General features: G+C 41.0%; 1 protein-coding gene across 1 annotated transcript in view; it reads left to right on the forward strand.

The window, feature by feature from the left end:
- The first annotated feature begins 1,456 nt into the window (after positions 1 to 1,456).
- The window catches only part of CCDC175 (coiled-coil domain containing 175), a 30,889-nt gene continuing 18,136 nt past the window's right edge, over positions 1,457 to 14,209 (forward strand). The window contains exons 1-7 of the mRNA XM_068947647.1: positions 1,457 to 1,499; positions 5,091 to 5,176; positions 7,092 to 7,203; positions 8,731 to 8,866; positions 9,787 to 10,015; positions 10,979 to 11,101; positions 12,517 to 12,626. Of these exons, the coding sequence (XP_068803748.1) occupies positions 1,457 to 1,499; positions 5,091 to 5,176; positions 7,092 to 7,203; positions 8,731 to 8,866; positions 9,787 to 10,015; positions 10,979 to 11,101; positions 12,517 to 12,626 (839 nt within the window). The remainder of the gene's footprint in view (positions 1,500 to 5,090; positions 5,177 to 7,091; positions 7,204 to 8,730; positions 8,867 to 9,786; positions 10,016 to 10,978; positions 11,102 to 12,516; positions 12,627 to 14,209) is intronic.

Genomic DNA, 14,209 nt, shown 5'->3' on the forward strand with positions numbered 1-14,209 from the left:
CTGAAGCACAGGAAGTTCCATCTGAATATAAGGAAAAACTTCTTGACTGTGAGGGTGACAGAGCACTGGAGCAGGTTGCCCAGAGAGGTAGTGGAGTCTCCTTCGCTGGAGATATTCAAAATCCGTCTGGACGTGACCCTGGGAAATATGCTCTAGAGGACCCTGCTTGAGCAGGGGGGTTGGACTAGATGATCTCCAGAGGTCCCTTCCAACCTCAGCCATTCTGTGATTCTGCGAAACCGCGGAAGAGTGTTGGTGGAGGTGCGCTAGTCTGCAAGGACGCTCGCGTCATATATCTCCTGCCAACTTCAGGAGGAGGTAAGGACCCCTCGTAGGACCAGCCTTTGTGCAGGTACCCAATACACAGGATTAAGAGCAGGTTGTTTAATACACGGCATTTCTTGGCATAGTTCAATTTCCAAAGCAATTTGTCAGAGCGCTGGAGGTGAGAGATGGCTCCACCTCTGCTCATCGTCCCTTGCTGAGCCATAAATTGAGACCGACTGGGAACAAAGAAGGTCTCCAGTAATAGCTTGGCAGGGTGGGAGCAGCCATAAATACGTGGGAGAGAAAGGGGCCGTTTCACAGCAAGCTGGTTATCTCCAGAGTAAAACTGAGCTGCTCGCGACTAAACTTTTTTTTAGCTAATTATAAAGGAGTGATGCTATCCTGCCATTTCTTTATAACTTCAGTCCACACAGAAGTAATCAAGTGGCACCTGAGAGTCCTCCACACAATGGTGTGAATCGTTATTTTATCTCAAATTTTGAATAGAGGGCATGTTTTCTTAGAGCCCATTTTTAATGCAATAAGGCAAATACCAACAAATTCATTTAAAAAGATAACTTTTTAGCTATTCTAGACCCACAGGAAAGCTTCAAAATGTGACTCAAACATAGCCTGAAGGCTCAGAGAGGCAAACAAAGAATCTAAGGTTTGTTATTAATGTTTTTAAACCTTGTACGTTTTGAAAGGTTGGGACGCCAGCATGCTCTCCAAAGGCCAGGAATCAGCAAGTTTAACTGCTAGGATCTAAAAGTGCTAAACGTACTGTATTTTCTGAGAACGCCCTGTAATGTGTGGACCAAGACTCTCTTCAGTTTATTGCAGTATTTTAACCCCGGTTTGACTTAATTTATTGTCCGTGGGAGGGGAGGGCCTCAAACTATCCATCCGCACGTGGGTCGCGACACCGAGGAAAGCGTCTGATGGAGTAAATGGCTCAGGGCTGGCCCGAAAAAATGACTTAGACGAGTAACGTCAGCGCCCAAACAGCAGCCCAAGCCCAAAGCAGGGCTCTTCAACCTCCTTAATCTTTAATGGTGGCCCAGCCGGCCCGCCGGGAGGTCGGCGCATGTGGCAGTGGGAGCTGTCGGGGTCCCCGCCATTGCTCTGCCGCCCCGGGGCGGCGCCTGGCCTGGTTGCCATGGCAACGGCGAGGCCTGCGCAGGCCGCCATGGCGGTGGCACCGGCCGCCCTCAGCCGCCTGCAGGGCCTGGGTGGGTGCTCGGGGGTTGCGCGGGGAGGCTCCCGATGGGGCTAGCTGCCCCCACGCTGGGGCAACTGGTCTGCCTGGGGATGGTCCCCCTCTCCCCCACTGGGGGGCATATATTTTGTACTGCGGGCAGGGGTGGGACCTGGGTTTTGTAGGGGAAACGGGTCTTACTGGGCCTTAACGTTATTTGCCTTTTTAAATACCCGCCTAACGTCATCCCCAGGGGCTGCGTCTCCCTGTGTGACCGCAGAGGGCAGGTAATGTGGAAGACACAAAGCCCTAAGGAGGGAGTCGCTGTACAGGATGGTGGGGAGGGACCGTGCGTGGGCGGCGTGTTTCGAAATGAGGTGGCTGCCGTGGTTATTAATGTATTTTCTTCTCGTCTTTTTGGTTTTATCATCACGTATGTGGCCATCTGGTTCCTCTGTGGGGCTCCCAAGACTTTTTTGGCAAGCGTCTATGTGAAGATGTCTAGGGTTTTTCCTCTTCAAGCCTTTTTACTGCATCTTATTTCTGGAAACGTTATTTAAAAACAGAGTTTTCATGAGCAGCTGCAGCTTCTACGTGGGTACCATCCTCCTCACTGCAAATAGCGCTGGCGTTGTGGGGCAGAAATAACCAGTAATGTTCACCCAGAAATCTGGTGGCACATTAAGAAAGCGAGTGCGCTCTGCCCGGTGGCCAGGCGCTGTGGCAGGTGGTGCGAGACAGATGCCCGTGGTGCCCTCGGCCTCTGAAGTGAGCGTGTGGCATGGTATCTGGAGGAAGAAGGAAATTTTAAATGTGCTCAAAGCATAGATTCATTCCTTTTGGGTGTTGAGAGGTGAGAAGCCCTTGAATTGTCTTGAATGCTAATTTTTTTTTTTTTTTCCTCCCCTGGGCTGTATCAGACAAGAACCTGCTTATGGAGCTCTTGGGCTCTCTCGGAAGATAAATGTCCCCTATGGAGTCGTATTTATCATGGTGTCTCTTGTAAGAAATACAGCCTATTTTCAGGGTAGCAGAACGGGTTACGGAGAAACAAAATTGGAACAATTCGGCAATCAGCAATCTGGTGCGAAGGCCTTCATGAAAGAGATAAAGCAGTGACTAAGAGCAGAATGAATTTGCTTTAGAAGGAAAGATTAATCATCATGCAAGAGAAAGATTGCTTTGAGTGTAAGCAAGGAAGTTGAGCTAAGAATAATAAAATTAGCCAGAGAAAAAGCAACAAATAACCTAAGTATCAGGAGACAAATTTCAAAGAAGCTTTATCTGGCTGTCGAGTACTCCTCTCCGAGAAGTAGGCTGAGGTGTGCGTTAAGGCTGAGCCGTCTCTAGGGATGGATTCTGGGCTGGGGGGAGCATACTAAGTTTAGATTATCATTTCAAATTTTTCCATTTCAGAACATCCAAAGCTTTCCGTCGCTGCCAAATCTGGTTTATGGTAATGGAAAGTTATTCTTATCTAACAAAACTGTCTTATAAATTGCCAATATGGGGAACAGCCTGTGGTTCTAGATGTGTATCACAAAATATTGACTTCTGGAAGCCTCAGCTGTCAGACTAAGGACTATATATGGAGCTGGAGTCTGAGCTTCCCTATTATCTTTGAGGTATGTTGCAGGGCATTATCCCAACAGGTTGATTTTAAAGGCTGTTCAAATATAGTGTTCCTTAAAGAGCTCTTAATTTAGAGGTCAGAAGAAGGCATACATAGATGAGATAAATAGCTTGAGGCGACATAAGCTGTAGCAAGAGATCTAATATGATATGCAAATATGTAGCCGGTAAACGTCCGTGGTTTTGGTACTCTGCCCTCCTGGCCACTGTCAGGCTGCAGTTTGTCGTGTGTCCTAAGGAACTGGGGATTTTGAGGAGAGGTTTCAGGTGGGACATGACACTGACTTTATAGTTTTTGGGAATGTGGTATGCAAATAATGCTCTCCTGTGTGGAGGGGATAAATTGTTACTGATGCTGTTTTGCGGTCAGAAGTTTGTGCTTGTGGCACTGGAAGAGAAATGCCAGGAGACTGAATGAAAGTGGATAGTTGGCATTTTTTGCATAAGTCACCATAACTTTTATGCTATTTTTAAAAGGCTTAAAGGTTTGATCAGGAGAAGAATTTTGGCAGTGAGGGGGATGGGGAAAAAAAGTTGAATTTTGGAGCAGCACGTAGGAGAAAATGGTAAGACTTTTGAAAGAGGTCACTCTTTTTTTAGTGAAAAATTATTTTCGGGAAACCTATACTTCACTCAGGTTTAGTTTACATTTGGTGTTTAGTTTTGGCTTAGTAATAGGCAAGGTAAGAAAACTGAAAAAATCGGAATGCTTTAATCTCAATTATTTTCTGAAGGAGATGTTGAGACAGATTTTGAGAGAGCAAGTGAAAATATAAAAGGAAAGAAAAAAAAAGAAAAGAAATCAAGAGGGGGTCTGCAAGAGAATGAGGACCTAAAGGACTGGGAAAAAGACTTGGCAAGCAGAACTTAAGTTAGATTTTTAACATGGATTTTTATTTGTGCATAATATGCCCTAAATTTTGGTCTGTTTCTGAGGAAAATAGCTCACAGTTCTGTTAATTTGAAAGCAGTAAAAAAGATATGATTTCAGACTTCAGTTGAAAGTAACTGCCTAGAATTATTACTAATTGGTGAAGATGGGGCAAATTCTGCTCTGACTTGCACCTACTCTGCTGTTTGCTACATAAATGGGTCTGTTTTCTGACATCTCTCCTGCTGGGAACCATTATTTCGTGGAAAATGCCATATTGATAGATTATTGTCATCAAGCCTGAAGATTGGCAAATAGGGCAAAGGCAGTGGCTGCACCTGGCCTTCATTCCCACTAACTCAGGATAAAGATCCTAGTGAAAGGAGACAGTTTCTAGTTTTCCAACAAGTTAGTAGGTCAAACTAAAGACAAAACTCTCATCTCAGATTGGCTGGGTGTTGTCTTTGCTGCAAATTCACTTATGCTTGGATTAAGAATTTACTTTTTTTTCCTGCAGGGATTTAGTCCCTGTTACAAAGAGTATAAAGAAATTTCATGCCACTGTAACAGGTACAATAATCTTCTGGCAGAATTCAAATCCCTGCAATTATTATTGCAGCTGAAGCTAAATTAAATTTAACAATACAAAGAGTAGCTTCAGTTGTAACATAAATCTCACTTCAGGCTTTGATGCTTCCGGATTAGTATTTGTGGTTGGAAGGAGACGTAATGAAGCCATAACTGCTTGGCAAAATTCTAAAGCTTACTTATACCCTCCTTAAAGAGAAATTATTTTGATCCACAGCTTTTACTTCAGTTTGATAACCTCTAAAAACTTCTCTCAGTGACTGCTTTAAAAGATGGCTTCTGCAGAATTTACGCTGCAACTATTTTGTGACTGAACATTTTATCAGGTCCTCTGGACCTCATAGGCCTCTTGTGCCTCTGCCTTTTCTGTGCACCAGGAGGAGTGTGAAAGACGCTGACCTAGTTTAGGAAGCGGCAGAACAGATTTAGCAAATAATTAAAAAGAAATCCCTCTCTTTCAGAATAATTCTTGCAGAACAATGAAGCAATTTTTGAAGCTTAAAAAATAATAATTTTACTGTATTTTTCATTCAGAAAAACAGCTGAAAGATGAAGACTATGTATTCAGTGGGGAAACTGTGCAGCATCTTGAAGATACTATTGCTGCTATTAAGAAATTGGTAATAAAATCTAGTATTTAGTTTTAATTATATGGACAATAGTTACTTGGTAACCATGCAATTATTATTTTACAGTTGTAATATTAGAAGTTTTTTCTTGTGTGAGATGGACTCTTTTATAAGAGACAGGTGAAGCTGGTGGATGTTTGCATACACTTTGCTGCCCACAGAAGTAGAACAAGCCAACCTGGCTGGGATAAATCACGCATCTGATCCAGGTGTCACCTCTCCTGCTGTGGGACTGATGTTTTAATGTGGGAAGAGCAGGAGTAATTTTCCCTAGGGGCTAGTGAAATCTGAGGAGGGCCAAGACTTCTGTTGAAGTCAAGAGGGGAAGACTCTTGTGCTTAGTGGAGTAAATTGGGACTCAGGATTGAAGTTCTGTTCCCACCTCTTCATAGTTTGCTTTTGAGCAAGAGACATAAACCTCAGATCTACCATGAATGAGTAGGAGCATCACAAAAGTAACCAGAAGGCAGAGGTCAACATATGTAGAGCTCTTAACATCATCGGGACCTTAATGCCACCTGCGCAAAGGAGGGAAATAACACCTCCCTCCCAGGGATATTGTGAAGCTATATCCACTAACGTTAACTGGGTTCAGCAGATAGCAGAGAGTAGCAGATAGGTGATTTGCCCTGTGAATTGGTGCGATGTTGTAGATTTGGTTGTTGTTGGTGGTGTTTTGAACGGCTTGGCTTTCCTTGGAACAACTGCATTGTGTGTGGTAATAAGAGATCTTACAGCAGTCATCACCGGAGGGTGGCCGTTCATAGCAAATTAACTTTTCTTGTAAGACCTCAAAGGTCGTTAAAGCCAGAATGACTTCAAGTGGAATGTATTTTAAAAAGTATCTGCTTGATGTATTTGTCCAGATAGATGTAAATCTTTTAAAACTCTCCATTCTCCTTGACTACTCCTCTAAATCATCTAGTTCAGACCAGCACTGCATTGATCTCTCAGATGAGTGTTTTATATAACATGCTGAAATCATAAAACTGTTTTCTTTTTCACTGCTTCAGCTAATTGAGGATGTAATTCATATGAAATTAAAACCTTTTACACATTTATTTTACACTTGCAAATATTTCATCTTCCCAAGGAAAAGAGAGTGGTTTATGCGCATGGGTATAGAATTTGCTTTCCAGAAAGTGAACTTCAGCAGTGACTTTTCTTCTCACAGTTTCTCAGCTTGTAATTGTAGCTGCTAGCAAAACTAAAGGAGAAAGACAGGATTGGGTTTATGCGTAAGTCGTGTTGGTAAATACCAGTGTCAACATCCATTTAAACAGCGATTTCTTTTCTCAGGCATCAGGGGGCTGCATCAATCCACTTGCACTTCCCAGTCATACAAATTTAGGGATTCTGTTGTTTAAGGGCTCCTCCCACAATCACACTAGTCTGTTCTCTCTTGTTCCACCATCACTCTAAAAGTGATCCTTCTCACACCAGAAACCAAAAGCCGCGTGACAGTGTGTCTCAATGCGAGCTAGGGTCCTTTCTCTTTAGTATAGCTTCAGGCCATGGGAGAAGGAGAATGACACCTTTCATCTTCAACAGCAAAAGGTAACAGCTAAAATCTCCCCTATGAGCACAGCTTTTGTAGCAGAGATGTGGGGAACAGCTTCCTGAAGATTGGCACCTGTCAGAAGCTGAGTTACTGGAGCTACATGGTTTTGGGCAGCTACCTGTGGAACAAGTTACTTGTTATCTGAAAAGGGAAAGAAAGGAGGAAAGAGAGCAAATATTGGACAAGGGAGATGAAGTTTCTAGGGGTGGAAAATATTCAGTGTCAGCTAGGTAAAAAAGAGGCAAAATAATGTTCTTTTTTTTTAAAGTAGTAGTGCTTTTTCATCTCGTGTTGTATTAGTTCTGACTTCCACTGTGGGTGTTTGTGAATTTGTTAAATTGTCAGGAAGAAATTAGAAGACGTACCCTCGAACGCCTAGAAGAATTGACCATAGAAAACAGCAGTCTTCGGGTCAGAGTGCAGAATTTTCCGGGAGTGATTATGGCAGAGATGACAGGTAGTACTTACTTAACCAGCTCTGAAAATAGAAGAGAACTGAATTTGATAGGTATTTAAACAAGTTGAAGTGTTCTATAAAATAAATCTTGCTAGTAAATGTGAATCACTTTCAATAACCTATTAATGAAAGAAGATGGGTATTCACTGACGTGTGATACCATAAGGGAATATTCTCTCTCATAGAATAATATAAATGAGAGGTATCCTCACTAAGACCGTGCACAAGCACTACAGGAATGACTGGAGAACTGCAGCGTTGAGTCCCGATCCCAGCTATGCCACAACCTTTCTGCGACGCTTGAGATGGAGCGCTTGAGAAGAGAAAGGCACTTTTTGGCCTGATGGCATCTCACCCTAGAGTAGATGTTTAAAATAAGGCAGAGGAATCATGAGCTTAAAGTGTCTCTTTCTCTCCACTGGCTATGAGGGGAGGCTAAAGGGTTAGCTCAAATGTAGGTATCTGAATGAAACCAAGCTTTGAGCTCTATGGAGAAAAATTCTTTTTTTCTCATATAAGGTTTTGTTTTAAGGTGACCTAGGCATATTCTGCTGCCTTCTTTCAACTTCACAGGTGACCACGTAGCCCCAAAGCAAAGTGATCAGGGAGCTGTTCTAGATGAGCGACACTAGGATTTCTTCTTTTCAAGAGGAGCAAGAAAGTTGGTTTTGTTTATCTGGATAACCATGCGGTTGCATAATTTTTAGTGGTGGCACAGGGGAAGGGATGGGAACATGGGGCAGAGTGGATGGGGGGAACTGGTCTGCTCCTTTCGGAGTACTACAGAGTCAGATCAGCTCTAGGATCATCATGAAGCCTGAGTTTCTTGGGTTTTTCCACCTATAGTCTGTGTTTGTTGATCACTTTTTTTTTGCAGCAAGTTTCCTCCCTCACCTTCTCTCTGCCTATACCATCTGGTTGCTACGCAGTTAGTGGGTTGTTTATACTAGCTGCTGCCGTTCTGCACTGTCTGGGTGTTTCTGTGTGGGTGGCTGTACACTGGTATGAGTGTTAGCTCAGAAGCTGAAGAGATGCTGTAGCTCAATGCCCCTGCACAGACGAGCTTCAGCCACAGTGCCCCTTCGTGCAGTTTCTTTGGTTTCATGCAGCGGTGGCTCTTCAGGGAGAAATGCTATTGAATTTCAAGCAAGTTGATGTTGTTCTATCTCCCTGGCTGCCAGAGCTGCCTGGGCAGAGGGTTTTTTTCAGGAAAAGGAGTAGTGTCTATGTGTGTAGGGAATTTCCTGGATGAAAAAGAGATTCTTCAGTGAGAGTGTTGCAGGCTTCTCCTTAGCGGCAAGTGCAGATAACTTGGGAAAAATGTCATAAGACTAAACTGTTAAAATAATTTGCGTAATTTGGGAAATGTCATTTAGATAGTCCCTTAGAGCCGCAGCTATCCCTTACCGGGTGACACTGTCTTTAGTAGTGAAGTAAAGATTACAGATCACTCCCTTTATGCATAATTTCATAGATGGCCTTTTTATAGCTAAGAGGCCTCTGCATGTTTTGCATTTGTTTCTTTAGCTCTTGTTACTGCTGCACGTGAATCTAGTGCTGCTCAGATAGACCAGTTGCAGTCTGCCCTGAAAAACCTTGCTCGTGAAATTGAGCTCCTGGATGAGAAGCAAGCCCTTTGTGAAAAACAGAATGCTGCACTGTGGTATGTATTCATTTGAATAAGGAAAACCATACTGGCAAGATGATTAGGGAGAAAAGAGATGTTATCAAAACATGGTGAATAGTGCATGTGCCGCAACCGTGCTCCTAGCTGTAATGTTCCTAGGCAACGCTTTGCTGCAGCAGCAAGCCCAGTTTTTAAGATCTTGTTTCCTGAGCAGCAGAGACTGCCTGCTGCTGCCGGCCCCCTGTGGCATAGATAAGCTAGTTTACAGAAAACTGGCTGCAGATTTGCTTCTCGCACCGGCGGGGACAATCTTCTCTTTCAACAGTTAATGTTAAGGAACAACTACAAAGACCATGGTTTCCAGTAGGGGGGGAAAAAAAAACACACATGCACACAAAACCACTTTGAAAGAAGGTCTGACTCAGGGAGTCCTTGTCAGTAATTGAGATAGAGATCCATCTTCCTATTCAAGGAGTTATCCCAAGAGAATACAGACACTTGGGAGATATTTGTTTTCTCCCTGCTAGATTTCATGTTACTGTCACCTCCTGCCATGCTGCTAGAGCTGTTGAAAAATAAATTGCAATGCATTTCCTTGGGGGGAGGCTGCTTTCTGCATTCTTTCGGTGGTTGAAAGCAATTCTTCCATGTTTAATGAAACTTGCAGAAAATTATCATACCAAAAGAGGTAAAGCTTAGAAAATGTTATGATCTAAAAAAAACATGAAAGCTCTTCCACTGGAATGCAAGGTCTTAGATGACCTTAATCACAGGTACTGGCGCATATTGTGCTTAAAGTACTTAAAGTATGTATAGTGCTAGAGTAGACTGAGTTGTTAACTCAGTCTATGTATGGATAGGCAAGTATTCATTTCAGTGAGCATTTGAACCAAGTCTTTGATCTAAATGAACAGTAGGAAATCTCATTTGCTTCTGGTTTTTTTTTTCTTCTCCAGTGAGAAGCAAGAACGCTTGCGGGTGCCGTATGAAGGAAGTGTAGACTTGCTGAATGAAAAGATGGAAAGGAAAGTTAACACAAATGTACTTTTAAATGATACTTGTGCTAAGACAAGAGATACGGAAAGAGAAGTAATCAGGGCAAAGGCAGCATTAAAAGAATTGAAAGAAAAAATAGCAGAAAAAATGCATAAATTTGGGAAAGAAAAAGAAGACTGTGATAGAAAGGTAGAGCTTTTGAAATGTACTTCGCAGTTAGCTTTTGAAATGTACTTTGCAGTTGAACACATATTTATATAGCACCAAAAAAGGAAACAACTTTTGAAATTACACTGAATGTTATGTTTAGCTTTCTCATATGGAGCTAACTTTTGCCTCCATAGCAGTAAAACAGAAAAGTGACCTTTTTGCCATTGGGTGCGCAGATGCGCAAACTTTTTTGACTTCTGTATGCATATGTTCAGGTGATAGGAATGGTGTATATATATATATTATATATGAGTGTGTGTGTATATATATATACCTATGCAAACCCATACACACACATCAAAATTTTGTGGTACATGAAATTTATTTTCTAGTAGCACATCTCAGAATGTCATTTGGAAGTATTTGTGCTTCCTACTGGCTGTGGGACAAATCATACATCATATGCTGGGATTTCAAGCCCTCCAGACATACTGCTTAAAATAAAAACACCTATATTTTCCAGCAAGCTCTGAGATTAGATTTTAATGTATTTTATATTCTGCCCTACTTTCAGTTGTATATATTCGATATCCTTTCTTAAAGATAACATAAAAATAGATTAATAGATTAAAGGAAAACTTCCAATGTACTTTTGTACAATGTACTCTATCCAATGTAGAATGTACTTTTCTGCAGAACAGAATTGTAACTCTCTTCTCAGTATGGTATAATCACGTCTCTATACGGGAATAAAATCATATGAAATTTTGCCTAATCAGATCCTAAGTTGCATATTATGTTAATCAAGTTTTGTTTTGTATTCATATAAAATTTGTTCAGTTGGTACATAGCTGTGGCTTTTGCAGAAAATTATTTTTTTCCTGTATAAATTTTGTCCTCATCTAATTTTAGAAGGCTCCAGAAACTGCTGTGTTTGAATATACATTTTTAAACTACACAGTACATTGCTCAGGATGAATAATTGTATTATTTGCAATGTAGGAGAGAGAAATGAAAAAAATCCTTGATACTCAGAAGGCAAAAACTTCAGAGAAAAAGGATGAATTTGAAACCTTGAATATAAAATTACTGGACATAGAGCATTTAATAACTCTGAACTCAACAGTAAGTTATTAGCAAAATAGTTCTTATTTCAATGTTATTGCAGAGATCAAAATTTAATTTCATAATTGATCAAAGTGAGGGGAATTTAGAGAGAAGTGGGGACTCAAACTTTTAAGGAAAAAAAAACATATATAGTGTGTAATAGACTAGCACTATTGAGTTAATTACTTGATTATAAGTCACTGTCCAAAGTAGAGGGTCTCTGTAGAGTATTTTACCAGCCTAGTGAAATTACTGATCACTCTGTGCTGGTGAATTCATTCATAAAGATATGCTTATAGAGAACACACAAAAAAAGTCAATGAGAAGATGACTTGGACCTCAGTCCTGCACATGGCTCTGGTGGAGCTATTTAGCGTTCCAGCTGAAAATATGAAAAGACAATCAACAGATATTCGGTGGATACAAACATGGAAAAGAAAGACATTCATAGCATTTTCAGGGTGATATAAGGAGGAGGAATAGGAAGAAATTTAGGAAAGAGAAGATTTTTGCTCAAATATTATGGCAGAATTTGTATTGAAGAGTGCTGTAGAAACTGAAATAAGTAGGGAGCTTGTGGAAACTTTGTTACGTTCAGCTTTCTACGAATGCACTCTCCAGTGTAAATCAGTCTACGCTGGTGGACGTGACAATTTTTAGGAAGCTCAATATCTGGAAAGTCAAAGCTAGCAGGGCTAAAATACAGCCAGGCTTTCTCTGTCTGCTGCCTACTCAATATTGGCTACCGCTTCAACTCTGCCTACTCCAGAAGGATTTTTCCCTTTTTTCAGGGATAACTTCTCTGAGAAAAGTAAGGAAAGGTCAGTGTCTTCATCTTTCCTTCTACAATTTCCTGCAAAGTTAACTCAAGCTATGTGCATTCAATTTAATAGCTGCCGAGTTACCTCAGCACTACTGAAAGCAAACATACTGCAAAACTAACCCTTATGTTGAGCCAAATTGAGATGCGAAAGACTATTTTCTGCCCTGAGCTTGCTAGCTTCTGTTAGAAGCACTGCTGCCTTTCAAGTAAAAGTCCTTTCTATCTGAATGAGTATCAGGTTAGTAAAAACTCCCGAGCTGTACCTGAGTCAACTCTGCAGTGAAGAAAAGGCCCTAAAGGACAGAGTTGTTAAGTCACGTTTTTAAAATTTCTTTTCATTGCCGCCTTGAATTGATTTTTTTAAAACCCTTTCAGTGATTAAATACAAGAAAATCAGCCTTGACCACTATTTCCTCAACATTCTTTCTTTGCAAACTTTCAGTAATTTTGACTGTGAAATCTCTGAGTGGTTAAAAAATAGTACAGGAGAATCTCATGCAGATGTTATGCAATCTCTAAAAAAGTAAAAAGACTACTTGCAGTAAAGGGATTATTTCTCTGCTCTTTTGGAAATTCCATACATTATGACAGTCTGTTTTATTTTTAATAGGCCATATTTAACGAAGAGGCTCTCGTAGCAAAACAGAAAGAAGCAAGTAAGCAGTTGGAAGAAACCCTGGAATTAAAAAAAACGAACATGCTGGCACTCTTAAAAAAGAAGTAAGAGTTATCAGATTCTTTGATTCTTTTTTGCTAAAGCTGCCTCAGTATATTCTGGGGAAGTTTACACCAATATTTATGAAGAACCAGTCAAATTCTGCAAAGTATAGGAACTATTTAATTCTGGAAGAGAACCACCAGGTCCAAGTTGTCCCCTTATAAATGGGAGCCTTTCTATTTGCTTCAGTGGCTATACACTAAAATCTTGGAGGATAGCTGAGGCCAATCTGAATTTGCTATTTGGGAAGAAATATTCATAAACAGTGCATTTTTGACCAGAGTCATACTCAGTTATTCTAACAGCATATGGTGGGAAAGTCAGCCTTTCCTCCCTACACCCACTGTCATCTTTCTGTCAGCTGGAAAGCCTTTTGTTTCTATGGCATGAAGACGACTTCTTCTATATGTTCCCTGAGGTGCAAAGCATCACAGATGATGTGAATAAGCAAAATAACCCAAGGGGTCATTCTGTGGGCTTGTCTATACTACACCAGTGGAGGCCAATGTAGAGATCCTCAAGCTAGTGCCATCCAAGCTAGGTCCATAGCTGCTTTTCTTCTGGTTCAGCAGTAGACCTTCTGAAGGGCTGTATGAGTGAGATGATGGAAAAGAAAAACAAGGAAATCTTCCTAGTGATTCAAACTTCTTGTCTGAACCCACTTCCCTTTGCAAACTGAGCAAAAAACCCTTCAAAAAAGAAGAAAACACGAATCCTTGGAAACTCAGATAAAATGAACTTATTGCTCTGAACTCTGTTTTAACTACTATTTTTCTTAATGGCAGAACTAAGCCATTAATATGTTCAGGAAATGAATAGCATCATTAATTAACGATGCAATTATTGTAAAAAATGAGCTGCAGCCCAGCATCTAGCCGTGGCCTTTGATCCTGTAGGCAGTTATAAACTACTTTATAAACTTCTATAAATCTTTACTCTCCTGAGTATTGACCTAACTTGTGCTAGGAATATTTGTACTGGGGAAGTTGACTGCCTATGTTTCAAGGTTTCAAATAGTTGTGAGCTGCTGAATGAGCACAGACCTGTGGGCTATGGTGAATTTCATAGGCTGTCTTAACGGAAGAAAAGCGTTGTCTTTCCGTTCTTTTAGTAACTTGTTTTTATAGATCCTCCGTGTTGTGAGTGTCTTTATTTCTCTTAGAGTGTTTGACCATCATAACTCACTCTACTGTTTGGCGAAGCAGATGAGTTAGGCAGTTAAGTTAAAGAAAGAATCTGGTCAATGTATTCTTTCCTTCACAATGTTTGGCACATGCTTGCAAAGCCCAACCAATATGAATTTCTATATCTGTTTGTTATGAAGCTACTAGGTTGCTGGGGCTTTCTCCTACTCTTTTGAAATCCTCTCTTCCTCTGTATAAGATTTCTGTCTTCAAACACTTTTTAAAGTAGGCTCGTGCTTCTTGCATGGACAAGGGAAGTGAGTATCCCTTGTACTGACTACATACTGTAAAGCATCCAAACACGTTAGGTCTATCAGAAAAAATAGGGATAAATATATGCTTAGGCTTTCCCATTTTAACCAGAAGACTGTCTACTGGTAGGACTTATGTACCTGAAGGTC

This window comes from Struthio camelus, chromosome 5 (assembly GCF_040807025.1).
Source record: "Struthio camelus isolate bStrCam1 chromosome 5, bStrCam1.hap1, whole genome shotgun sequence".
NCBI lineage: Eukaryota > Metazoa > Chordata > Aves > Struthioniformes > Struthionidae > Struthio > Struthio camelus.